The sequence below is a fragment of the Lineus longissimus genome, chromosome 7, assembly GCF_910592395.1.
Source record: "Lineus longissimus chromosome 7, tnLinLong1.2, whole genome shotgun sequence".
Classification (NCBI taxonomy): domain Eukaryota; kingdom Metazoa; phylum Nemertea; class Pilidiophora; order Heteronemertea; family Lineidae; genus Lineus; species Lineus longissimus.
The window spans coordinates 5,757,774-5,782,089 of record NC_088314.1 but is presented as its reverse complement, the minus strand read 5'-3'; the positions used below and the strand labels follow the sequence as shown (position 1 = coordinate 5,782,089).

Here is a 24,316-nt window from a genome sequence, read left to right as displayed (position 1 = left end):
GTTGTATTTCCTAACCGTTGCAGTTAACAGTGGCAATATGCTTATATCAGATTGATTTTGTTGAAAAGAATTTTCCACCAGGATAAACAACCAAAGCACAATTTTTTTCAAAAGTGCATGTTGCATGAAGTACAAATGTAGAAAGTGAAGGGAGTCAAACTTGATTTTGACTAACACATTCATGGCATTAATCAAAGTATTTCCAGCTTGTGAAACCTGGCAACACCAAGAATACCATTGGCCAGATTTTGATGGCTCACAGATTTTGTTAGTTCATCACTGATTCCACTGTCATTCTTAAAAGTGGAGCTGTTAGTTTATTATAAATCTTACTGTTAATGATGCTGGGGTGCCCAAGACAGGTGGAGGATGAGATAAGAGGTATTCGGTAGCCTGTTCCAGACTTGACGAGTGCAGTAACGCTTCCAAGCAGTGCTCCTTCTCGAAGCCCATGTCCTGCAACTGAAGTGAGGAAAATCACCGATTATTAGGGGTATCAGATCACACCTCATTTTACCAAATTATTGTCATTACAGATAGTTCTGGAAAGAATTCGGACAGTCAATCCTTCCATTGTTTGACAGAGGGGATTAACCTTGACAATCATGTTGTACTAGCCAACGACAGTCTCAAACGATATGCTGGAGTCACACCTACTTTAAAGAGAGAAATAAAGCAATCAGAGTGACATAAAAGGGAATCAGAAATTTCATTTGTGGAATTTGACAGTACAAGTCACCAGCATCAGACCTGTTGAGCTTGAACACACATGGGAATTCATGGCTTGTTGTGTAAGTTCATCATAACTGGTGACCTCAACAATAGGAATTTTCAAGAACCAATGGGGAAAGAGACTTTCGATGAAACAAATATAATAATCATTTTAATTTATTCCAATCTAACTGGAAAAACTAAGAAATGCTACAATTCTCAACCAACCTGTTGCAGCTGTTCCTGGTTGACTTGGGGTTCTTCCGGTTCCTTGACAGCAGGTTTACTGCTCGCTCCAGCTGATGTGGACGGTGACTGTGCTTCCTTTTCCTCTTGTTCTTTAGCCAACTTCTCCTTGATAGTCGCCTCCCCCTTGATTATGTGACAGAGGATGGCCAGGATCGACTCAGACATGCGGCTACCGTACACCTTCAGGGGCTTCTTGTCCCATAGGTACATAATGGCATGGAATGCAGCCTGCATACAATAGAAAATACGAGTGAAATTTCAGACTTCAAACAAAACTACTGTGATGTTGATCTGTACTTTTTCTATTACAAGTTGAATTCACCAGTATCAGACCTGTTGAGCTTGAACACACATGGTTATTCATGGCTAATGTATGAAAATTCATCATCACTGGTGCTCCAATTTGTTCTTTCTCTGCTCTATGATTTTGTTTTGATTGCCGATGTGATGTCGGCAACCACCTCAAACAATCCTTTGCAAAGTCAACTAACCTTGTGTGTTTTGATGAGATATTGGAGGGGGCTGAACGGCACAAAGCCAGGTGGGGTTGACTTGGTAGGAAGGGTGTGACGCGACTCCAGCACGTTCTTTGTGTTGACCATCTTCTCAACAAGCATTAGCCAGGCGTCAAGGAACTCACCAGTGCCATCTAGGGGAAAAAACATAAACAAGTTAATAATAACACCAAAAGAGCAGGATTTCTTCGTCTTAAGGAAGGTTAAATTCTGTTAAATTTTGATCTTGAGGAGTATTTTCTAAACTAACAACACAGTTACAAGCTGTGAAGAATTACCATCACTATCAGACCTGTTGAGCTTGGACACACACTGTGATTCATGATATGTCTAAGAGGTTCATCATGTTAGTGGATTTTTTTACGTGGAATTCCTGCACAGCAATCAGGAGAGGGTCACGGGGACTTGACTACGTTTATTCAATCATGGTTGTCGCTAATTTGTGTGGACACTTTAAAATGAAATGCCTTACCAGGGAGATCTGGACTTTCTAAGCCATCTTGAAGAGATACTTTTCCACCACAAGAGAGAGCCCAGTTGAATGCCCTGGATAAGATATAAAGTACAATATGATAAATGACATACGGAATGTGAATTTTTGGAGCATTACTTTCCTAAAAGGCAATGTTAAGTCAAGATGTGTCAGCTAAAAACCAAGATCACAGCTCAAGTCTGTCATCTAACGATGCTGGTCACCGACTTTACTTTAGCACTGGTTTTCGAACACCAAATACACAATACAGTAAAGGGTGGAGATACCACAGTGCATTTATAATGAAAAGGAAAGCAAATACAAGGTAAGAAGGTGAGATGTGTCAGCTGGAAAACCAAGATCACAGCTTAAATCGCTGTCATCTAACGATGCTGGTCACTGGATACTCTATCACTGGTTTTGCGACCACCAAATACACAGTGTTATAGGGTGGAGATACCACAGTGCAGTATATGAGAACGATTCTTTTGCATGAATCAGAATGAGTTCAAGACTTACGCAAATAACGCATCCTGGCCACCGGAGGACACCAATTTCTGTAACATCAGGTGGTATGGATACTTCATTTCGTCGAACAGCATTGGTGATGTGAAGCCAACAGAACAGATGTAGAAAGTTAACCTGGAAACAAAATGAAAGATTGAAATCATTGAAATCCCAACACACTTTTTTTTGAGTGCTATATTCATTCCCGTACAACATTTATTATTAATGTAGGTAGATTTGGGAACCTCAGCAACACCAGCAGGCAAATTGCAAGTGTTAATTTTAACGAAACTTACTGTAGTTTTGGCACAGGAGATGTAGGTGGAGGTGTCCATGACAGTCCATTTGCTAATAACTTAGTGAGCGAAGATGCAACTGCTCTGGCTGCAGGCGTAGGTGCGATTGGCTGCGGTGGCAACTGGTGAGTTCGTCGTTGCCGAACATGTGAACCAACGCACAGTTTTACAAGAAGTCCGAACAATTCTGCCAACGCCCTTCCCAGTCTTGAGGAAGCCGAAAGCAATGGTTTGATTTGTCGAATTTGAGCCTGTAAGGCTGGTGGAAGTTTGTTTTTCTTGGTTTCGTTATCCAGAGAAGTCACGTCATCCATTTCCATTGGACTTGGTACAGTGCTTTCCTGTGTCGTCAATGATTCCATGGCTGCACTGACCCCGTTGCTACCCATTTCCCCGGTGCTACGTGTAAGTGAGTGATTGCTGTCCGATGTTGGAGTTCCTTTATCTTTATCCTTTTCTGTTTTGAAATCCTTTGGTAACAGTTTCTCCATATCTGCCCTGCCGAATTCACATCCCGAGGGCAGAATATTCTCACTGCACAATGCAAGTAGGACTGTACTCTCCCAAACAAGCGATGTATACAACTGACTTAGTCCTTTCAACACTTGTAGTCCCAGGTCTGAACCCCAGTGACTGACTGATATTGTACGGATATCACTCTGAAAAGTAAAGACCAATATTGAAATTCTGAGAGCACTGAACCAACTGGTAAGTTACCCCACCTCAACATTTACCTACACATAGGCTATACCATTACTTCCTTTGCATAAAAGTGATATTTTCTGTCGTAAATTTCTCAGTAAATGTTTGTCAACATGTAGATTCTGACATATGCTTGTTAAGCCATCACTGAAATTTACTCGCCTATTCTAAATAACTACATTATGTCTGGCCAGAGTAGTTGGCCAAGTACTGAACCGAAGCAAGGACGATCTAAAGGCAAACCCAATCATATATGAAATGGTTATGACCAGCTTACCTGTCCTGCTCTGCACACATGCACAAACATCATGATGTAAGCATGTGCCCCTGTTAAGGCATGTAATAACGGGGTGGTGTTCACAGACAGCGTGGCCTCAGTGATGTTGTTGGCACTGACCAACTCATGGAGAAGGACTGAGCCACCAGGAGGGTCCAGGGGCTTGTGGAGAGGCTCAAGAGACATGAGGACTTCGTTCAACTGCAGGAGACCTTGTTTTAGCACCTGGGGTTCATGAGATAAGGTCTGGAATGGAAAGATTTTATCATGTTTCTACCTGTTTATTTCAATCTACATGATAATTTAAAAGCCACCTTTGCTTTATATTTCAAGTTCTTAACACAAACTAATCCAAACATCAGGTGATAATGAAAGACATAATTCACGCTGGTTGTTCACACTGTCAGAGAACAAGATGTCAATCACATCACATCAGTGAGAGAGTTCAATGTTTCATCATACAGTGTGTCATCATGAGCACAAGATAGTTTTTGCAACACAAAAATCCTAAGGAAACTGGCCATCTGAAACCCAAAACATCATAACATAAAGAAAACCACTCATCAAATAAACACTTACAAAGACAGCTTTGCAGACTGTGGCCACAGCTTGGCAAGAGGCAGAGGCGGGAAAATCTATGGGTAGATTAGGCAAGCCGAGGATGGACATGAGAGGTACCAAGCCCTTCTGAGTGACAAACTCACGACAATGATCATCTGTGGTGTTATTACTCAAGATTGCCTCAACAAATTTCATCACATTCAATACGTAATCCATCAACGGAATTGGTGTTCGTTCTGCGGATGGCCTGAAGACAAATAAACAATATGATAAGAACAAAACATTTTTGCAATAATACTTCAACAAATATTTTGAAGGATTTCTCAGAGGTAAGTTGTCCACATTTATTTAAGACATATGCTTGTTCATGCCATCACTGAAATCCATAATTCCATAATTAAACAATCAGGATTTTCTGACTTACTGAGTAGTTTCCACATCTGATGCAACAGATTTTGTTGGTGTAGTCTGACTCTGAGCGTTCGGAATGTCATCTTCTTCCTCCTCTTCATCAGAGGATGTGCCTTCGTTGGGTGTCGGTGACCTCAAGGTCACTGTCGTTGAGGAATCAGACTTTGGTTGCGGTTTCTGGCAAATATATTTTGGATCTTTCCCCATGGATACGACCTCTTCGAGCAGCTGTATGATGGCTTTTGTGGCATCCGATCGGAGGGAAGGTTGATGGCGCATCAACTCATCCATGGCATTACCAAGGTTGCTAGCAGTATCACCTATCGAGCAAATAAGAAACATCATACACCAAGTTCATTTATTTACTTCGGTCTACTTTTCCTCACCTGCTAATACATGGTTGATAACAATAACTGAGGGACCTGAAGAGTGGACTTCTCAGACTTACTACTCTACATCTGTCTTTCAGATACTTACTTACTCTTTAAGACATCACTGGAATCCACTTGCAGAAGTACACTCATCACTATGCCACAAAACCCCCCCGAGAAAAATACCCTGAATATTCATGCAGCACTACCAGAGTAGATATGGATTGAAATTTGTCCTCACCAAGGGGATTGGAACTCCTGCGTCTTCTCATGGCTGGTAGATAATCTGGTGAAAGTAGAACTTTGAAGAGTCTTTCAAATGGCTTACACTGGACGAATGCCGCCAAACCCCTAGCGTTCAGGCACAGGGCGCTGAAAACATTGGGCAGGGAGGCCAATACCTCGCGTGTGGCTGGAACCTGGAATGGCCGGAGAAAAAGTTAGCAACATTTCATCAAAGCAACAATTTTTAGATGTTCATAGCAACGGATTTCTCAGAGGTTGTATGTCCACATTTATTTCAGACATATGCTTGTTCATGCCATCATTGAAATCAGTCTGCACTATGTACTACTACGAACTAACCACTGAAGCTTTTACGTTTTCCAGATTTTTCAATCTTTTCTCACCTCCTTCTAAAGCAATGCCACTCTGAATGGCATTTTCTTGCTAATGAAACATGTGAGCATAGAGTTGAGAAAGCAGAATTAGTATCATCGCTGCTAAGCCATCCGTATGTGTACTTACATCTTTGATGAGGAGAGCATGTAGAACAACATCAGTTAGTCCATTGTCTTGCAGGGACGACAGCAGGGAGGGCTCTTGGAATACGTACACCGTAACTGCATCAGTTGCTGAAAAGTGAAATAGTGATTGCTATTAACTCACCAATAGAGTTCATTCATAAAGGCTTGAGTGATCGCAAATCTTTCTGACGACGTGCTCTACTATTTTCAACTGACAACACAGTTATATCTGGGTGCCAACAGATATATATTTTCTTAGCTTGATTTCTCAGAGATTGAATGTCTTCAATAATTTCAGACATATGCTTGTTTCATGCCATCATCGAAATCAAACAAACAAAATGCTAAGGTTTGTCTGCAAGATCAACTTACCTAACAAGAATAGAGATGCTCCATAGTATTCAGCATTACTGATGATATGTTTCAATGACCGTGGTAGTGATCCATCCATTACTGAAGGGAAAAACAGATATTGATATTATAACAGAGCGGCAACTATTTAACTTGATGATTACTTTTCGTTCATTGATGTTTGATTCGGCAGACAGACTCGCCTCTTTGGCCGAGATCAGTTGCACAACATGAAGTTATATTTGAGCTCAAATAATCACAAATTTGTTAGGATTTCTCAGAATAAAAGTGTCCACATTTATTTCAGACATATGCTTGTTCATGCCATCATTGAAATCCATTTGCTACAGTCTTCTCGAACAGAATCTAATACACAGATCTAATTTCATTTACTCACAGTGTCTGATGCTTTCTGAGAATGCAGGGTCAGGTATCGCTTTCTTCAGGAAGTTCAGCATGGACTTGAGAAGAGCAGCCCTTTGGGGGAAACATGTCAATCCTGAAATGAGACCACCAGATCGACTGTAGGGTGGAGATACTGCAGAGCAACTTACTCACGAACAACTCTTACACAAGGTCAAAGTAAACTTTAGACATTTAGACTTCTTAACAAAAATGAGTCATGAACACAAATATGAAATGGGCAATTCAACAACAGATTAGTTACCGGTTTTAGCCTCAGCATACAGTTCTGCTTTCTGCTCCTTCGTTAACCCAACTGAAGTAGAGGCACCACTATTGACCGCATCATTATGATCACTGGGCTTGTTTTCTCCATCCATATCCATTGGTGAAGCACTCTTTGTAAGGCTAGCAGGTGAGGCAGGGTTGGAGTCGAGACCACTCGCAGACTCACTACGATCTGGTCTGATCACAAACGGTTGTTCCTTTCTGCAGATATCAACTTCATGCTGGAATGTATCAAAATCAAAATTCAGGTGATACCGACTTCATGCTGCCATATTCAAGTCGACAAAATTCAGTTGAAGACTCAAATCAAAGATTCTTCCAATTACAATAGTTAATGCTCAATCACACGACCTCTAAAATTGACTTACAAAGTACTGATGTTGTTCGAGTTTGCTACTGACAAAACATATTTGAACCTTTCAAAGTAGAATGTGCAAACAAAGGTATTTACTTCCAGCTTGATTTCTCAGAGAATGAATGTCTTCATGAATTTCAGACATATGCTTGTTTCATGCCATCATTGAAATCAAGAGATGCAGATCAAACAACTGGGGTAACGGGGCTTACCTCTAATCTGTTGATGAAGGCGGACAGTCCACCATGAGACTGGAAAGCAGCCATGTCCAGATTTGTTATCAAATCAACAACCCTCACTGCCCTCGTGACAAACTGAAAATGCACAATATTCTCAAGGGTTAAAAGAGGCAGAAAGCAATTGCAGAATGCATGAGTTTTAAATAACTCCTATGATATTCAAGAGTTCCTTTATCACAAGCAGTATGATATTTACCAAGCTGATGGATCTTTTTGGATCTCCACGACTTTCATATCATTAACCTTCATTTGAATTATAAGGATTTCTCAGTCGTAAAATGTCCACATTTATTTCAGACATATGCTTGTTCATGCCATCATTGAAATCCATTTACACTCGTACATGAAAACTCTTTCATTGAGACTGCGCCTAGTCTTTTCCAACAGCTTCTGAACGACAACGTTAATTCTTACCGTGATGTGTTCTTGGCCTTCACCATACCAGTTGATGACTTTAAGTAGGGATTCCATCATGCCACAAGATTCAAGGGCCTCACCACCTGTATTAGGGAGAAGATAGACTGAAACTGTATGTCAAGTTACTGCAGCCTACCAAAAGCCTTTGAGACAAGATTGGGCATAGGATTTTCAGGTGTGCCTGAACGTACACGTTATCCTCAGGCACAGATTCTAATCACGGATATTCATTTGTCCCTATCTGTGGAAAAATCATCACTGGATACCACGATAAATGCATATTTTTAAAGAAACAGCAACGTCTGCAGCAATCTTTTGAAAGATTGAATACTCACCGCTTTCATAACTTGCTAGATGGTACAAGAACGAGAAGAGAGCCGTAGCAAATGGCAGCGGAAATGATTCCAAGTTGTTGTCTGCAAGAAAGATTTTTTAAATGTTGCCATCATAGTTACATAGAAGAATTTTAAGACAACGAATTGTGAATGAAACTTTTGTATCAGTTTGATACCAAGACCACAGCTCTTAAGTCTGTCATCTAACGATGCTGGTCACTGACTTTACTTTAGCACTGGTTTTCGAACACCAAATACACAATACAGTAAAGGGTGGAGATACCACAGTGCACTGATCACAACAAGACAGAAGGGAGAAATCACCAAGGCTTTCGTTTACACAACTTATAATTTTCCAGAGATTTCATCCAGAGGCAAGTGTGTGCAATAATCCCGGATGGACGATGCAGAAGTGCCAGCCAATCTTATTTGGTCTGGGATCATGTAAGACAGAGAATCTTCCTCAGTTTGAAACACAACTCAGCTTGAAAGGCCATACATGTAGGTACAAAACAGTTACAACATGATGTGGAATCATGTTTCTTCAGAAGATTTCCCCTACCTGACATGTGCTGTATGCAAGTCCTGACGAGCACCGGTAGGAATCCATGGTACGAAGCTGCTCCTGTGGCATCGATGATTGCATTCAACCTAAAATTGGAACTGGAAATTAAACAACAACTTAAGACAAATGACAACATTGAAGCATTTATGCAAGAATAATAGTGATGCACAGAAAAGAGAGCAGAGTTGTAGCAATATGTATTAATTGTAAGAAAACTTAGCAAAATAATGCATTGCAGCAAACAATTTTTGAGTCGTACTGCTTTCTAACAAATCTTAGAACCTTCAAGTCTAGGTGCTATATTCTTCGAGTCTGAATCTGGCACTCTGTAGTTAGCTCACTGAGCTGGCCGTGTTTCATCAAAACTGTAATGAGCAAATGATTGGCGCTAACCTTACAACTACCTATTTGGGAAGCTTCACTGCTTATGGCATATTATATCATAAATTGATATCATGATCGAGATTCACAAGCCCAACCAAAAACTGACCAACTGCACTTAATGAGGGACTCTTTACGACACTTACTTTGGGTTCCTCTCCAGGTGGATTACTGATGTCAGTGTTCGAAGTGACGCAGCTTTTATGTCCATTAATTTGGGATCCTTCAATTCAAGGATATCGACCAGCTCTTCTATCAAGCCATTGTACAGCAAACTGTTAACACTGTCTTGAATGGCATTGGAATACACTGGAAGATAATAAGCTAACTTATAACAAATCGTTATTTCAATAAAATCAAAAGTGGTCGACATTATCAAAAACTGTGTAGAAATGTGTCAGTTAAAAACCAAGATCACAGCTCACATGTCTGTCATCCAACGATGCTGGTCACAGACTTTTATCTAGCACCAGTTTACGACCACCAAATACACAGTGTCATAGGGTGGAGATACGACAGTGCAACAAACTATCCAGACTATTTGATTGATATCAGATTATTACCATTACAAAATTGTGGGAAAATGTGTCAGTTAAAAACCAAGATCACAGCTCACATGTCTGTCATCCAACGATGCTGGTCACAGACTTTTATCTCGCACCAGTTTACGACCACCAAATACACAGTGTCATAGGGTGGAGATACGACAGTGCAACAAACTATCCAGACTATTTGATTGATATCAGATTATCACCATTACAAAATTGTGGGAAAATGTGTCAATTAAATACCAAGATCACAGCTCACATGTCTGTCATCCAACGATGCTGGTCACGGACTTTTATCTAGCACCAATTTACGACCACCAAATACAGTGTTATAGGGTGGAGATACGACAGTGCAACAAACTATCCAGACTATTTGATTGATATCAGATTATTACCATTACAAAATTGTGGGAAAATGTGTCAGTTAAAAACCAAGATCACAGCTCACATGTCTGTCATCCAACGATGCTGGTCACAGACTTTTATCTAGCACCAGTTTACGACCACCAAATACACAGTGTTGTAGGGTGGAGATACGACAGTGCAACCCTAACATAGAGCACACATGACCCACAAATTGAATTCCCATGACCTAAAAATGAAGATATTGTCACTTACCCAGGATCGAAATAGCCTGAAGACGTGCCTGTACACACTGAATTCTACGCTCATATTTGGAGAATGCATGCGCCAATCGAATGTGAGTGAAGAGCGAAATCTGAAACAAGAGTAAATGAAAAATTACTAGCAATTGAAAACACCAGAATGATATTTTTATTAAGCCTATTACAAGGCTATACTAACTACCCAAATATAGGGTTATAGTGGCTCAGTCGTGCTTCTTCCTAACTTCTGGTCATGCTACTGCTAGACACAAGGGCAGACCATCAGAAGTCGGCTAACAAGTAAGTAGTTCACTGGGCAACAACACAACATTCTGTCAAACATTCTATAGCTCTAAGAAATTACCTGTTTATCATCTGGAACACCGAATGTTCTGAGAAGTTCTTCCATAATCTCTCCAGGAGATTTCTCCACTTTGTCCAAGTTATCCACATGGATACAGCTAACTACATTGGCTGTATTCTGAAACATGGAGTGTCAATTTGTAAGGAGTGAAATAACTGGATAAATTCCAGTGCTAACTTTTATACCAGCATACTCATTTCAAGAGCCATGGACTTGATCAAAAAGGCATCAATTTTTGGGGATTGGTCACTCTGACCGGCCTCCTAACTCTGCAAACTCTTTGGGGTTCACTAGCCTAATATTTACCTTCCTGCCCGACTTGTCATCACTAACTTCTGCATAGAATTCAAAGTGGAGTGTTGTCGCACTACCAGGATATTTCTATAAGAAGAAAATCAAACAATATTAACACTTATTGGACACCCATTTTTAACTCAATATGGATACGTGTAGGAACTGAACTGCCACAACTTCAAAAGGAAATTTGCGAATTCACCTAAGCTACAAATGTTACATCTAAATCCATAGATCCACCAGATACTGGCACACATCACTACAGTGTCTGGACTGTTTCCATTACTCAAGGGTTTACTTTGAAATTGGGTTGGGGTAACAATCTTGAATTATCTAAATCAAGTCAACTTGTGTATGATTAGTAATCGAGGATAAATAAACTTACATTTATAGGAAGGTCCTGGCAGCAATCAGCGAGTCCAAAACCGTTCTCCTTTCCTCCCCAGCTCTACAAAAAAAGTCATTTACTTTTGATTTAGAAATACCGAGTCAGACATTTTGAACAAGACAGTACCTTGTGAGCTGAACTGGAAATTAAGACCTTGCATTTTGTTTTTTATTATACACACATTTTGAATCATATTATTTATTTCCTCGCTTGTCAACGGATCTGTATCGATTTTATATAGCAAATTCAGGGTCAGAGAATCTAGCTTGCTCGGCAATGTAATATGTCCAAGAAATCAAGAGTGCAAGGATTAGAGAGAGATAAGAATATCACAACCCACCTCTGCCAGGTGAGACAGCCTGAGAACGAGAGCCTGCTTCTTCTCCATGTTCAGCCTCGTGATGAAGTTGGACCTCTTACTAAAGACGTAGAGAAGGTTCAATACCCCTAGGACTACTGTCATATCACTTGACGACATCAGGGTTGTTAAGTGCTCCATCGAATTGTAGAGATGGCGAGAAAAGCTGTGCTCAATCAGAAGGGCGGTGAACAGGAGTACCTGGAGGAGGAGTTCCTTCAACTGAAAGATACAGATGGTGGTTTGTAAAGATAAGAACATGATGATTATGTAATTTGTGGTAAGAAGACAATGAATCAGTATTGGAAAATGCAACACAGGGTGAATAGGAGTAGGACTAACTTGCCCCCCCCCCCCCCTAGCTAATTCTGACAGCATTTAAAACAACTTCAAACGGAGTTATCCTGCACTAGGCAGCAGCACCAGTGGAACTGAATGAGATTGATTGTGGATAGTTTGCATTTTTAGTTGAGATATGTGCTTGATACGACATCACTGAAATCCACAAAATGACAACTAAGTATTTCTTTAAACCACAACTTGGTATTGCCATGAGCCCCTTTTTAAAACTTGGCATATGCTACTCAAACAACTTGACTTCAGAAATGACTAACCTGCTCATTGCCTTCAAGGTCACACATGAGAATCCACTTTGTATCAGTCTCCCTCCTGCATGCCTTATCTAAAACTTCATCAAAAATATCAAGCACATCTGCCCAATGGAACAACTCGCACTGAAAAAACAACATTCAGTGAAATATCACAGATAAAATATTTGAACTCTCCAGATCTTTTGAGAACAAGGATGAGACAGGGTGTCTCCCAAAGAGCAGAAGAATCGGAGAGATGGTGGAATTTCTCAGAATTGTGAGTCTGCAGTTTTAGGTCAGATATGTGCTTGATAAAACATCACTGAAATCCACCATTGTTGTGTACAACACAGCTGTCCAAACCCTGAGCCAACAAAACAAAATACCAAATGCAAACAAATGCTAAGACCTCAATACAATATGTTTACAAGTCGACTCTTGTGCGAGGGCTATAAAACAAATGTAACCGTTTTTAGGTTTCTAAGTTTGGCAATGTGACTGGTAGTCCTCTTCCACATCTCCTTGTTCTTCGTGGTGTTCATTATTTTCAGTACATAGTTCTGGGATTGATCACACAGCTTCTCAGTTTTATTCAAACTGACATGATGACCTTCGAGACCAATAGTCTTACCTTTCCATAGGACCAGGACTTGATTTGCTTCAATTCTCCAAGCAAGTCATCCTGACTACAGGACTTCAGACGTTCAATCAACGTCCGGCAGTCGGCAGGCTGGAAAAGTAAATGTGGCAATACTGTACTATTCAAACCTGATCACATGATTGAATAGCCATGACTTTGTCATACCATCTTATTTGAATTAACGTGTCTAAGGGCCCATGTCTGTTTTCAAATATTTCAAACTCAGATTCATAATGTTATTTCAAATAGACAAACTTGATATTACTGATCAACTTACCACTTCCGACGTGCCTTTCTTGAGTTTGTTTTGATCGATTTTCATGTTGGCTTATTTACCACTTAAATTACCAAGAAATCTACTGTTCTACATGGCCTGAAAAATAATGAATGATTTTAAGATTCACCACCACATGCTGAACTGCCTAGAGAGCGATTCATGACATTGCATGATTGGCAGGCACAGGTCTTCTTGTCACATCTCTTGTAATAGTATTGTCTAAACTCCCGATATTGGGGCCTGTTGTCAGTAAGACAGTGGAAGGGTCATGCTGAAACGTCAAATTTCAACTGAATCTCCTGCAAAGATGATGTCACATGGTCTTAAACAATCACAACAGAGCCGGTGACACATCCTGATGGGATCTGACGGGTAAGAGGATATATCATGATATCTTGTGAAAATCAAAATGACAAACCAAAATGAATGTTAAGGTAACGTAAATGGGGTTAGCCTATCAGGCCGTGCCAGGTGGCATTTTGGCAAGAAAGGTTACGAGCCTCAGTCGACACAATAATTGGTGAATAGAACAGCACTGCCGAGCTAAACAGGAAAGCCTCGCCAAGAAAGTGGTATGGGGAACAAATGGGTGGCAACAACATGAAACCCATGACGAATTTCCTGCGATTGGCTTTCGGCGCTGCATGCATGTATGTATGCATAGATGTGCATGCGCATGATAATGAATGAAGTAGTGCGCCATTCGCCGATTGTAGTTATACTGAAGAATGCACTATTAGTATTACAATGGAAATACGCATTTTTTGATTTTTGCGTGGCTCCTTCTTCAACGAATTCCCATCAGACATAGGACAGATTTCCCACCTCAAACCAACATTTTCAGAGTCACACTTTCTGCACGTATCTTACTGCAAAAACGGACATGAAATTCCGCAGAAAATCGAGAACACTCCATTGATCAAAATGGCAGACCGCACGAGCACGGAAAAAGGCGGTCTTAGTTTGAACATAAAATTACATCATAATAACACAATTCATTGTCATAAAATTTCGTTATTTTTATCTAGAGATACTAATTAGGCTATCTGACTCCTGCAATATTAAAAAATTGTGATTTAGATCACCAAAATTGACACAAACGCAGATGATAAAATTTTGATAACGAACCTCCATCGGCCGCCATGTTGAAGACAAAGACCCGGATGAGCCTCCATTTCGTCGACGCACATGGGATTTGTCATGGGCATCAGGTCTAAACATTTTAGCTGATTGTGTCTTTGATTTTGACCATCATAATTCATATGATATTCTTTGATGTTTCAGATGAATTTAGTGTCAAAATTATCTCTGGAATCCCTACTTTGTCACATAATGAATAACACTGAAAAGATTGCAGGAACTCATGTCTTGTGAGAGTAACATTGTGATCAGGACATTAGAATAAGAAGGCTGTGACTTGGTCTCTCGAAAATCATTATCGACTTCATCAAATTGTGACCATGTCGTGTCCATTTCATACAAGAAATAATGATAATGGAGTGAAGAGATCATCCCTCATATATTATTTCTGTTATACTATCATATAACCTCAGTATTCTTCAGGGGGAGTCTAGGTTGTGACATTGTCTCTTCCTCTAGCAGAAGTGATCTTACTCTCTCCGGGGGAAAATCCTCTGATAAATCAAGTAACAACAACTTGTGTAACTATGCTGTCATTTAGCTTGCTCACACATGTTTTAGTTAAAATAACATCAACAGAGACACAATTTTTTGGGCATAATGATGTTTTATTCCATCTACATAAACTGCACTACAGGTGAGTAATTGAAGAAGTCTTTTATGCACATCTTTCTACCCCAGTGGTCACTAACCATGATCTAAAGAAAGTACACATGGAGTATAGAACCGCCTAAGACTGAGAAGAAATTTCGCCAGAATTTGGACAACCTGCTAACATAGGATAGAGAATCTGAAATCTATCAATGCCCCGTGCGGCAATGATGGACCTGATATACAAGTTTAGCATAAACCATATAGAAAGGCATTTCATCAAGGATAAACATTAATTCCATCCAAAATCACTTCCTTTCATGAAACACCCTTTCATTTCAAGACCCAACATGATCCACATCTCTTGTCCTAGGTGCATTAATACATTTCACTACCATACAAACCAACCACCATAGGTCGAGGTGTAGTTTTGGCCAAAATATAATGTTATGTAGTGATTGAGAGCCAACTACGCCAACCAATTAATTACACTGTTAAGCAAACTTGCCAATGCATAATGACTGGCAACCTTACAGAAAATTTTAATGGAACACACAAGTATATGGATGGTGGGTTTGGCATCTTATAACTGATTATCTCAAAAACAACCAGCTCCAGGATTTCAGCCAATCAGTGCTTTTGAAAATAAGGTGACAAAACCATCAAACAAGTTCCATTTTAACAACATATTTACTTCAGCCATTGAAAATATAGAACATGTAGAAAATATAGGCAGTACAAATTATCTTCCACGCTATACATGTAAAGCTATAATCAACCTCATTGGTCCAGACAGGGGAGTGTACACAGAATGCTGACCATGTTAGATGATTCAGCCGATTAAAATGCAGAAATACATTGAGAAATGTATTGGAAAAAACATCATGCCTGTTCCTCGTGGGCTGGAACAGGAGACCTGTCCTACACTTGTACCTAGTATTCACAACTTTAGTGCCCAAACTGAAGGTATCAAATGACTGTTTTGTAGAGTCCCTTTGTCATTACCTGTGGACGAGTCCAGGTGGTGCTGACGAACAAAAGCCAAACCGACCAGTGATTTAAGTTTGAAGTTAAAGGCTTTATTAAAACAGGCATGAAGTTTTGCCAATGCCAATGCTTCTTACTAGCATGCAATGGGGGGCAGATGTACATAGACAGATTCGATATCCTAAGAAAGACAGGCTTGAGGACAATTCCCCTCATCTTATACTTTATGAGTGCTCTGATTTTTTATGCGTCACACAACACTAATAACGATTATGTGCCAGATAACTTGACAGACTTTGATCAGTTATTATGTATATGTATAGATAAATTGTGTATAGAAAGATACAGGTTTTAAAAGCAATAAATTATATCTCACTGAGAGCCAAAAGCAGGTGTCAGACAAAATACAGATGGTGACAATTTATTAACATTGATAAAAAAATATGTCTAAAGCGTATCAGTTGTTACAACTTGAGTAAATGCCTGCAATAAATAGGAACAGAAGGGGGGGGGGTACAGATCAAGGGCTTTGAATTATTACCAGGCAAACAATCGTCATGGCATCCAATGCTTAAGTTTTTAATGATTGGAATTCTGCCTTGTGGAATGTTGAAAAAGAACTAAGCACACACTCTAAAAGTAACTGGATATTAAGAAGGGACGTTCGACTCCTAGTTTTACATAGAAAACAGCCAATCGGACAAGAGGGATGTCTTACTTGGCACTGTCTAGACGCATTATCAGTGCATTGATACGAGTGTAGGAGCTTGACTGACAATGAAGGGGAAGGGCCAGAGCATCAGCCAGTGCCTATCCGTCTCTGGGCTCAACAAACAAAGCACCCAAAGGCTGTAGTATTTCGGACAAGCAGAGGCAACAACGTAGAACAGCTGGGGACAGTTCAAATCACTAACAAATATAACAAACGTTCTGAAATGCATAATGAAATTGTAAATAAAAACAGATCTATGAAAGAAATCTAATGGAAATTTAAGCACAAAATCACAGTATAGACTTAAATGTGGTATGTTCTCATTTCACAAATGTAACACCAAAACCCATTCATTCCAGGTCTGAAGTATAAGTTTTTGGTAAACATTTGGTACCAAAGGTCTTTTTCAAGTTAAGAAAATTGCTGTTATTAGATGTCAAAAATAGTGACTTGGGAAATTACAGCATAGCTCTGCCATTTTTCAAGAATCTACATTCATGATAGACTATAGTCAGTTTGACCCTAAATTTACAAACTACTGCAGGTCTAATCATGTTTTTAAGTGAACATGCATAGCAAAATATTCACAGAATATGAATACTTTCAATTTACAAATAGTGAGCGTTGATTTCTGAAGCCATTCAATGTTTTAAACTCCAAGTGCAAGTTAGAAAGATCTTTGATTAGCACAATAGCAATAATATGAATTGCACATAAATCAATGAATAAATGCAAAACATTTTCAACCTAAATCTTCATCTTTGCAATACGCCATTTATTTAAGTTTTGTGGAGACCAGCATCTCTGATTTGAACATGTAATACAAAAGCACCAAAAATCTAAGAACTATAAAGCACCAAAGAAAAATTCTCTCTTCACCATTTACGTGGCAACTAAATTATGCAACAATTCCGACAGATTTTCTTTCAAAAAAAGGAAAACTTTGTACTAAATACATACAACACTGAAAATAGATGTCATGAAGTGATAACAAAATATACAGATCTAGATATACAGATTGTCATTGTCTTGTAAAACAACTGTAGCTAAAAACCAAGTTGACCAAGAAATATTTCACTTCCGACAGTCATCAGAAATTCATACACTAAGTACAAGCACTCGGCACAGCGGGGACTTGTGAAATGTCGGCATTAATTCTTAAAGGGTGCAGTCCTTCCCTCTATTTTGTTTGTGTGAAGATATAAATTTTGGTTTGCCGTTTTTCTCAGAGGACTCCTTCTTTGAAACTTGAACGTTTGAATCCTCAAAGACAAGGAGTTCAACACATTTTGGTAGTTTTATTTTTTGTAACAGGAAAGAGGGATAGAACCATTTTAATACGAAATTCATTTACATTTTAAGTTTGTCTGAAAATGTGACCACTGGGTGAACACCAGAGGCAGCACAGCATTATTAGATGCAAGGAAAAAGCAACTACTCCAGATACTTTATTATACACGGCTCAAAAGCCAAGACATGAGTCTCGGTAAAACTTTCCCGCCCTCAAATTGATACTCAGATCCTTGACTCCCCACAAAAGGAGGGATGCTAAAACTTGTGCACATCCCAACTGCATTATTCAAGCACCTTAGTAATAGCAACTACTCTGCAACCATACCAGACATTTAGCAATAACAAAATAAAACAAAATGTTACAATGTAATCTTTAAAAGAATAAAAGGCGACTACTTGAACTCCAGTCAGTCATGGTGGTCCTAAGAATCCTGCCGCTAAGATACCTTAACACGATATGCTTGTATCCTTTACTAAACAAATTTTCACATATTTCGTATTTCGTTAACAAATCACCAAGCAAGAGAGTTAAACTCCAGTTACATGTAGGTGCCATATTACTGACAGAGCTGGTTCTAATATCACGTGAACAGCGCTTTTAGGATATAATGCAAAAATCTGATGTGAACACCTATTTGGCAAAAAAGCACAAAGAAGCATCAAAACAATGCTTGTTACTGTTGTTTCCATTAAGGCATAAGTACACTGACATAGACTATATTGACTCGATAAGCACTTTGTAAATATATGACCAAAATGTCTGTGCTCAACAACATCATGAATACATCTAGACTGCCCGACTTGCAGAGACAGTAAATTTTCTTTTTGTCACACAAAACATCCTTTCCTCAGCCTCTCCTGTAACACTGAAAGTTGTCTCACATTCTCTTTCAAATAGCTTAGTGGAAGATTTAGTGTGTACTATGTAACTATCAAACAGCTGACAAAATTTCAATTGTAGAACCTATCACCTTTTCAGACCATCAAAAATCAAAGCTTGATCACTGCTCCAATTAACAATAATTCAGCTTTGGGAATCAAATGACAAGCAAAATAGCCCCAGGCTCCTTTGTGCATCTCTAGTACACAATATCATACATTGGAAGCAATGAACCCAATCTTGCTATCCCACATATCTCCAACCCCATCAGCTCTCTGAGCGTCACACTACACAACATCAACCACATAAAACTCATGTTCCTATCACTCTGGCTAGAAGAGCCAAGGCTGGGCAACTCAGCTGTACACTGACAAGACTAGGTTACTGTGGGCACTCCTCTGATGGTGTTGTGATAGAAGAATAATCCAGATCTTTTCCCATCATTCTCTTGTAGATATCCAAAACATCTGTGCACGTTGTTTCGAAATGGGTTGTGGCATCGTAGGAAGTCGATATGAAAAGCTGAAACCAACAAAAAATACTTGAGATTTCTACAGCACCCAGCACTTTTGTTGATTAGTCAGTATTACTCAAACACCATAAAAAACTTACTTTAGACAGGCTGCTGCTCAGTAGTTGAAAAAAAATCACTGGTCACTTTACAGATATCGGAAATAGTAGTGATGTCCCAGTACCACAGCGACCATAGATACGACTGTCTTCTCTTCTTACCTTAGACTGAGTGCCATCATCAGTTGGCTCAAAGAGGTCACAAACTGCAACAAATCTGGAAAAGATAAATGGGACATATGGTGCTATGGTAAGAGCCTTGGTGTGCCGGGAGCTGCTTGGGTTAGTTCTCCAGTTGGCCTTCCACAGTTGTAGAGGCTGACATCTCATTTTGCAATTAGATGCTTGATTTCTACTAGCATTGGACTTAACCACTTTACTATGCTACACAATAATTCGGTTTGACATGAGATGTCGCAAGCTCTGGTAGACCAAAATTTTGGCCTGATGATGTCATGACGAAATGTACTATGATACATAATGCTGTATGCACCATATTGACATGAACCATTACAATACTAAAGGCCAGAGCGTACACAGTACCGATAACTGGTGATGTGGAGCTAAGCTCGAAGAGTGCAACATAAAGTCAAGTCTTGTTTCCCCAGTTGAAGGTGAACGGACAGCAGTCATACTCACTTCTTTTCAATAGGTCCAAGTAATTGAAGCCCAGGCATTAGTTCTTCTTCTGGGTGATCAGTTTCTACAGTTGTGCTTACTATGGCAAGGTAGTATTCTTGATTCGCAACTTGGTGTGCCCCAGACACACAACACACATATATATCTGAAAGAGTTCACATGTAAGATTACACTTTTGAAAATCAACAGCTTTGCATTGAACTTTAGATTCCATGACACTTTTCTACTTTTAAAACAGGGCCAATTACCCTATACCTGACCTATTAGAAGAAACCCAACAAGCTTTACTTTTGTATCACCCAAACAGTTTTGTTTGGTGATAACAATCATAAATCAAAGCTGAACCACCACAAATCAAACCAGAAAAATACACAGCAAACAGGAATGTTGCCAGTGATGGATATCATGAATCGATGCAAATTTTGATCTTCAGTAGGAAACAAACAGCAGAGACTTACCAGATTTGCGATTTGCTTGAATCTGTGGAATTATGATTTGACAAGATTCGTTGTCACCAGTTTCAGGAATGCGATTCTTAAGAAGGCAGATGGCTCGAACAACCTGAAATTGAAGTAGAGATGTTTTATCAGTGGGCAACCTTGACTGTGACCTTGATGTCATCACACAAATACCACACCCAATTTTACTTCTTCACTGGGGATGCTTTATAGGATATCCTTAGGCATTAATCATAATAATTATTAATCTAATCTATTCAAGTTAGGGTCCTGCAAAAGCCTTTATTACTGATCTGGTGTTGATGAATATTTCTGAAGTTTCCTACTTCTTTTTTTGCTAGTCGCACAAGTTTAAGTATTTCAAGAGCTGGTTAGTCAATTATAAATGCCTTAAACCAAGATGGGGAAGTTCACCTGGTCGTGGAGCAAGATATCACAAGATTGGTTTCACTTATGACAGCACTGGCTGAGAACAATTCCCTCCACTTTTTGGTAGCTAAATGGAAAGTGGAGAAAGAAAATATAAGTGCATACCTGTCCGACCTTCTTGATGCAACCGTCCGGAGCATATGATGGATCACAGATAACAGCCTTACATTTGGCAACCTTTCCTTCAGACTTCACTCCTACAACTTGACCATTCTCCATCACAATTTCATCAACCGGTTTGTTTAACATGTAGGTCCCTCCAAAAACAGCAGAAAGCCTGCAAAATCAGAATATGAACATTTACCTCTTACAATGAACACTTTATTAGATATTGCTCAGTGCAATAAGAGGTTGGTTGCCTCAGAGGTTCACAGATTCAAGTCAAGTTGACAGCTCTGATTTCTTTGCATCAAAAAATTTGTATATCATTGCAAATGAACCACAACAATTTGATGACTCACCTGGCAAAGCCCTGTGGTAATTCTCCTAGACCATACAAGGGATACAGATATGGTGACTTGCCATACCTTGCTAGAGATTCATAGTACAATTTTATCCTTTTGATAGTTTCTAGGCAAGGTTTATCCATATATCTACAAGAGAAGAATTAGAAAGAAAAATTCAGGTAATGAGATGGCCATTATCATCATGTCATACACTCCAACACAAATAATTTTAACCCCAACAGTACTAAAATGTAACAAGCTACAAGTCACATCATATTTGCCTCTTCTTTGCTGTTGGAGGACAAAAGAGCAGGACTGATCAGAATGCAATTTCAAATTTGCTCAACTTACGAATCATCTAAATAAAGTGCAATTGCATGTCCAGTGAAATCAGCCGTGTTCTGCTCCAACCCAAACTTGTCATACAATTCCTTAGTGGTTGTTTTTCCAGGGTCAACCCCATCAAATGTAGCAGGATCCTCCTCATTGAACAAGGTCACATAGCATAGGAAGTTCTTGAATCGCCTCTTTTCCATCATGCCCATTAGATCTAAAACAAATAGATATGGCTTTTAACAAGCAATCATCAGAACACTTTCCCAAACAACTCAAAACTTGAAAAAACTTTCTGGGCAGAACTAAAATCATTTTTTCGAAGTTCAACGGCAACTTTTAACACCTTGTACAAGCGTCCTGCAATTCTAAAGGGAGAGCTTTTTAGAAATGGAGGGCATTGCTTTACTTCCAAAACTGAGAGAACTATGAACAATAGAAGGCACTCGAGTCGAACATCTTGGTCCGGGTAAAATGCAAATGGAACATTATTCACACGTGCAAGTGAATTAGTAAGTAGATGATTATACAATATTGTTGTATTAGTCGATCATCAATACTTACTAGAGGAAAGGGCCTCTTTCTCATTCGATGGAACCTTGAATATCATGCCTTCACCTTGGTACACATAGCTTCCATCAATTCCCTTGAACTCCAAGTACTTTGTCACACCAGTATAAATGAGGAGCTTTACCAGCTGACCTAAAAGTTGAGGAGATAAAAACTGTTACAATACCAAGCACTCGTGAAATAGCTGCTCCCCTTGGATACACTGTATGAAGTTTGTAAATTGAATCATGTGGCACTATCACTCACAGTAACTGCAAAAACCTGACCATCTTTTCTTAATAAAAATGTTGCCCTGACAGAATTCATGGCACCAAAACAATTCTTTCCCCTTACTTCCATGGGTCCAATACATTGTACTTACCACTGACCATAAGAAACTTAGGAATGAGGTCAACATTCCAATCTCGACCACGCCCATATTTTTCCATTTTGATTTTCTCTGGCTTCTCTTTGAAGTATTCCCATAACTGCAAATAAAATAAGGAATGAAATAATGATGGCTAACTATCAATGCAAAACAGTTAAGGTATCCCTTGCTTATTGCAACATGAAGTTTTCTCTGGGATACACAAAGTCAAGCGATTCAAGTTACAGCATTGGATCCCGGCATTGGATATTGCAGAACAAAATATTACTAGTTCCAGTAGTGGAAAGAAATAGAACCAAACTTAAGTGGTGTCATAATATCATCAAATGTTGTTGCGGATGGCCAACAAGTGACCACAATCACGACACAGCATCACAATCAAGAGACAATGTCACAATCAAGTTAATAGGTAAAACAAGTAATTGTGCCGAACTTACATCTTCAAGCGGTGAAATTGATGCACTGTCACCACCGTAATATTTGTTCCTGTCCATGTGCAGGACTTTCTTCTTCTCTACAGATGAAATGCCGCTCAAAATACATTCCTGAAAAAGAGAAATGTCTCAATTATTATAACGAGTAAGTTACTGAAGAAAGTCTGGATGCGGAAGATTACTGGCCAACTGGATTGTTCATCTTGCGCCATAAGCCTGTAGGCTGTGGCATCGTGCCGTTAATTTTTTGGGGAGGGGGTGGCCGGCCCGGGGGCCTTCTCCGGAGTATTTATTAACGAGCGATAACTGTATACTGAATATATACTATATCGAGTGGAACAACCAGCTTTATTTGGAGTAGTTGATGCATTGGCCTATTGTGAAATGCACTGCTGGTCCTCATCCTGTCCTGCTGCAATAAGTCGTGAAACAGTGAAGATGACTTCACGATGCTGGGCGAGTCATCCATCCCAATTGACCCATCTGCCATTGGAGATCACTGATGACATCACATCACGCAGTCCCAACACTACAGACCGGTTCTTTTTCATTGAACTACCCGCAAATAAAAGGCGCATTCTTATGTTAATTATTGTTCAATACCTTCAGGCCGGTGCCAAGAACGATTACATCATATTCTTCATCCATGACTGCACTTCAAACAATCAAAATAACAAGGTGAGTGAACACAGATCACGAAAAACGTCAAATGGAGAATCCAAGATGGCTTCACGGCGAAGTACCAAAATGAGATAATTGATATAGATTCGCCAAAGGAAGTAGTCCACAAATGCTAGGTCAGTTTGGACTCAAACGTAATTCAACAAATTATTGGGGTTTACCATTATAACAAAAATAAGACTAGTTCTTATAGTATTATAGCTAATTTATGGTAGTAATTGTCGAAATTACGCTCAGGTTTCACCACGTAATGATAATTCATTTAGCAATTAGTGATGCGGTCGTCAGGGGATCGTCGATGGAACAACTTTCTGCGAATTCAAAATTGAGTTACTGGACAAAATCAATGGACACTAAGTTTGATTAATTGGAAAATATGTTTATCGATTATCATATACAGGTATTTTGTATCTAGATGAATGTGAATAACGTAAAAAGATATTCCTTTGGTAAGGGGGGCGTGGTCTTTAAAATGACAGGTTTGAGCTAAAATGTGGAATGCTCATGTTGGTGTAACAGTTGATTTATTCCGCTAACGAAATAGTCAACTCTATAATAAAACCACATCTTG

General features: G+C 39.4%; 2 protein-coding genes and 1 non-coding gene across 7 annotated transcripts in view; all 3 read right to left on the bottom strand.

Annotated features, from left to right (window-relative positions):
* The window catches only part of LOC135491528 (E3 ubiquitin-protein ligase HUWE1-like), a 36,040-nt gene extending 21,686 nt beyond the window's left edge, over positions 1–14,354 (bottom strand). For 4 of the 5 annotated variants that reach the window (XM_064777481.1, XM_064777482.1, XM_064777484.1 and 1 more), the window contains exons 1-28: positions 14,344–14,354; positions 13,216–13,311; positions 12,930–13,028; positions 12,323–12,442; positions 11,691–11,930; positions 11,348–11,410; positions 10,975–11,049; positions 10,669–10,785; positions 10,318–10,417; positions 9,298–9,460; positions 8,768–8,868; positions 8,206–8,286; positions 7,868–7,953; positions 7,427–7,528; positions 6,837–7,080; positions 6,567–6,668; positions 6,191–6,271; positions 5,820–5,926; positions 5,314–5,491; positions 4,715–5,021; positions 4,309–4,537; positions 3,730–3,975; positions 2,751–3,409; positions 2,467–2,589; positions 1,948–2,021; positions 1,452–1,609; positions 940–1,188; positions 334–462 (exon numbers count right to left, since the gene is read on the bottom strand). In XM_064777481.1, coding sequence (XP_064633551.1) covers positions 334–462; positions 940–1,188; positions 1,452–1,609; positions 1,948–2,021; positions 2,467–2,589; positions 2,751–3,409; positions 3,730–3,975; positions 4,309–4,537; positions 4,715–5,021; positions 5,314–5,491; positions 5,820–5,926; positions 6,191–6,271; positions 6,567–6,668; positions 6,837–7,080; positions 7,427–7,528; positions 7,868–7,953; positions 8,206–8,286; positions 8,768–8,868; positions 9,298–9,460; positions 10,318–10,417; positions 10,669–10,785; positions 10,975–11,049; positions 11,348–11,410; positions 11,691–11,930; positions 12,323–12,442; positions 12,930–13,028; positions 13,216–13,260 — 4,278 coding nt within the window. In that variant the 5' untranslated portion in view covers positions 13,261–13,311; positions 14,344–14,354. The remainder of the gene's footprint in view (positions 1–333; positions 463–939; positions 1,189–1,451; positions 1,610–1,947; positions 2,022–2,466; positions 2,590–2,750; positions 3,410–3,729; positions 3,976–4,308; positions 4,538–4,714; positions 5,022–5,313; positions 5,492–5,819; positions 5,927–6,190; positions 6,272–6,566; positions 6,669–6,836; positions 7,081–7,426; positions 7,529–7,867; positions 7,954–8,205; positions 8,287–8,767; positions 8,869–9,297; positions 9,461–10,317; positions 10,418–10,668; positions 10,786–10,974; positions 11,050–11,347; positions 11,411–11,690; positions 11,931–12,322; positions 12,443–12,929; positions 13,029–13,215; positions 13,312–14,343) is intronic. The other variant, XM_064777483.1, reaches the window with a different exon arrangement.
* On the bottom strand, positions 7,717–7,779 carry LOC135491871 (small nucleolar RNA SNORD27). Its single transcript, XR_010447950.1, has one exon. It is a non-coding gene; the product is annotated as a small nucleolar RNA SNORD27 (small nucleolar RNA).
* A 598-nt stretch (positions 14,355–14,952) lies between the features above and the next one.
* Positions 14,953–23,794, bottom strand: LOC135490584 (rab GDP dissociation inhibitor alpha-like). Its single transcript, XM_064775786.1, has 11 exons — positions 23,668–23,794; positions 23,068–23,175; positions 22,625–22,730; positions 22,258–22,395; positions 21,712–21,910; positions 21,376–21,507; positions 21,020–21,191; positions 20,486–20,588; positions 20,028–20,172; positions 19,551–19,605; positions 14,953–19,340 (listed from the first exon to the last, which is right to left on the bottom strand). Exons 1-11 carry the CDS (start codon positions 23,710–23,712, stop codon positions 19,200–19,202), a joined length of 1,344 nt encoding a protein of 447 aa, XP_064631856.1. The 5' UTR covers positions 23,713–23,794; the 3' UTR covers positions 14,953–19,199.
* Positions 23,795–24,316: the final 522 nt, after the last annotated feature.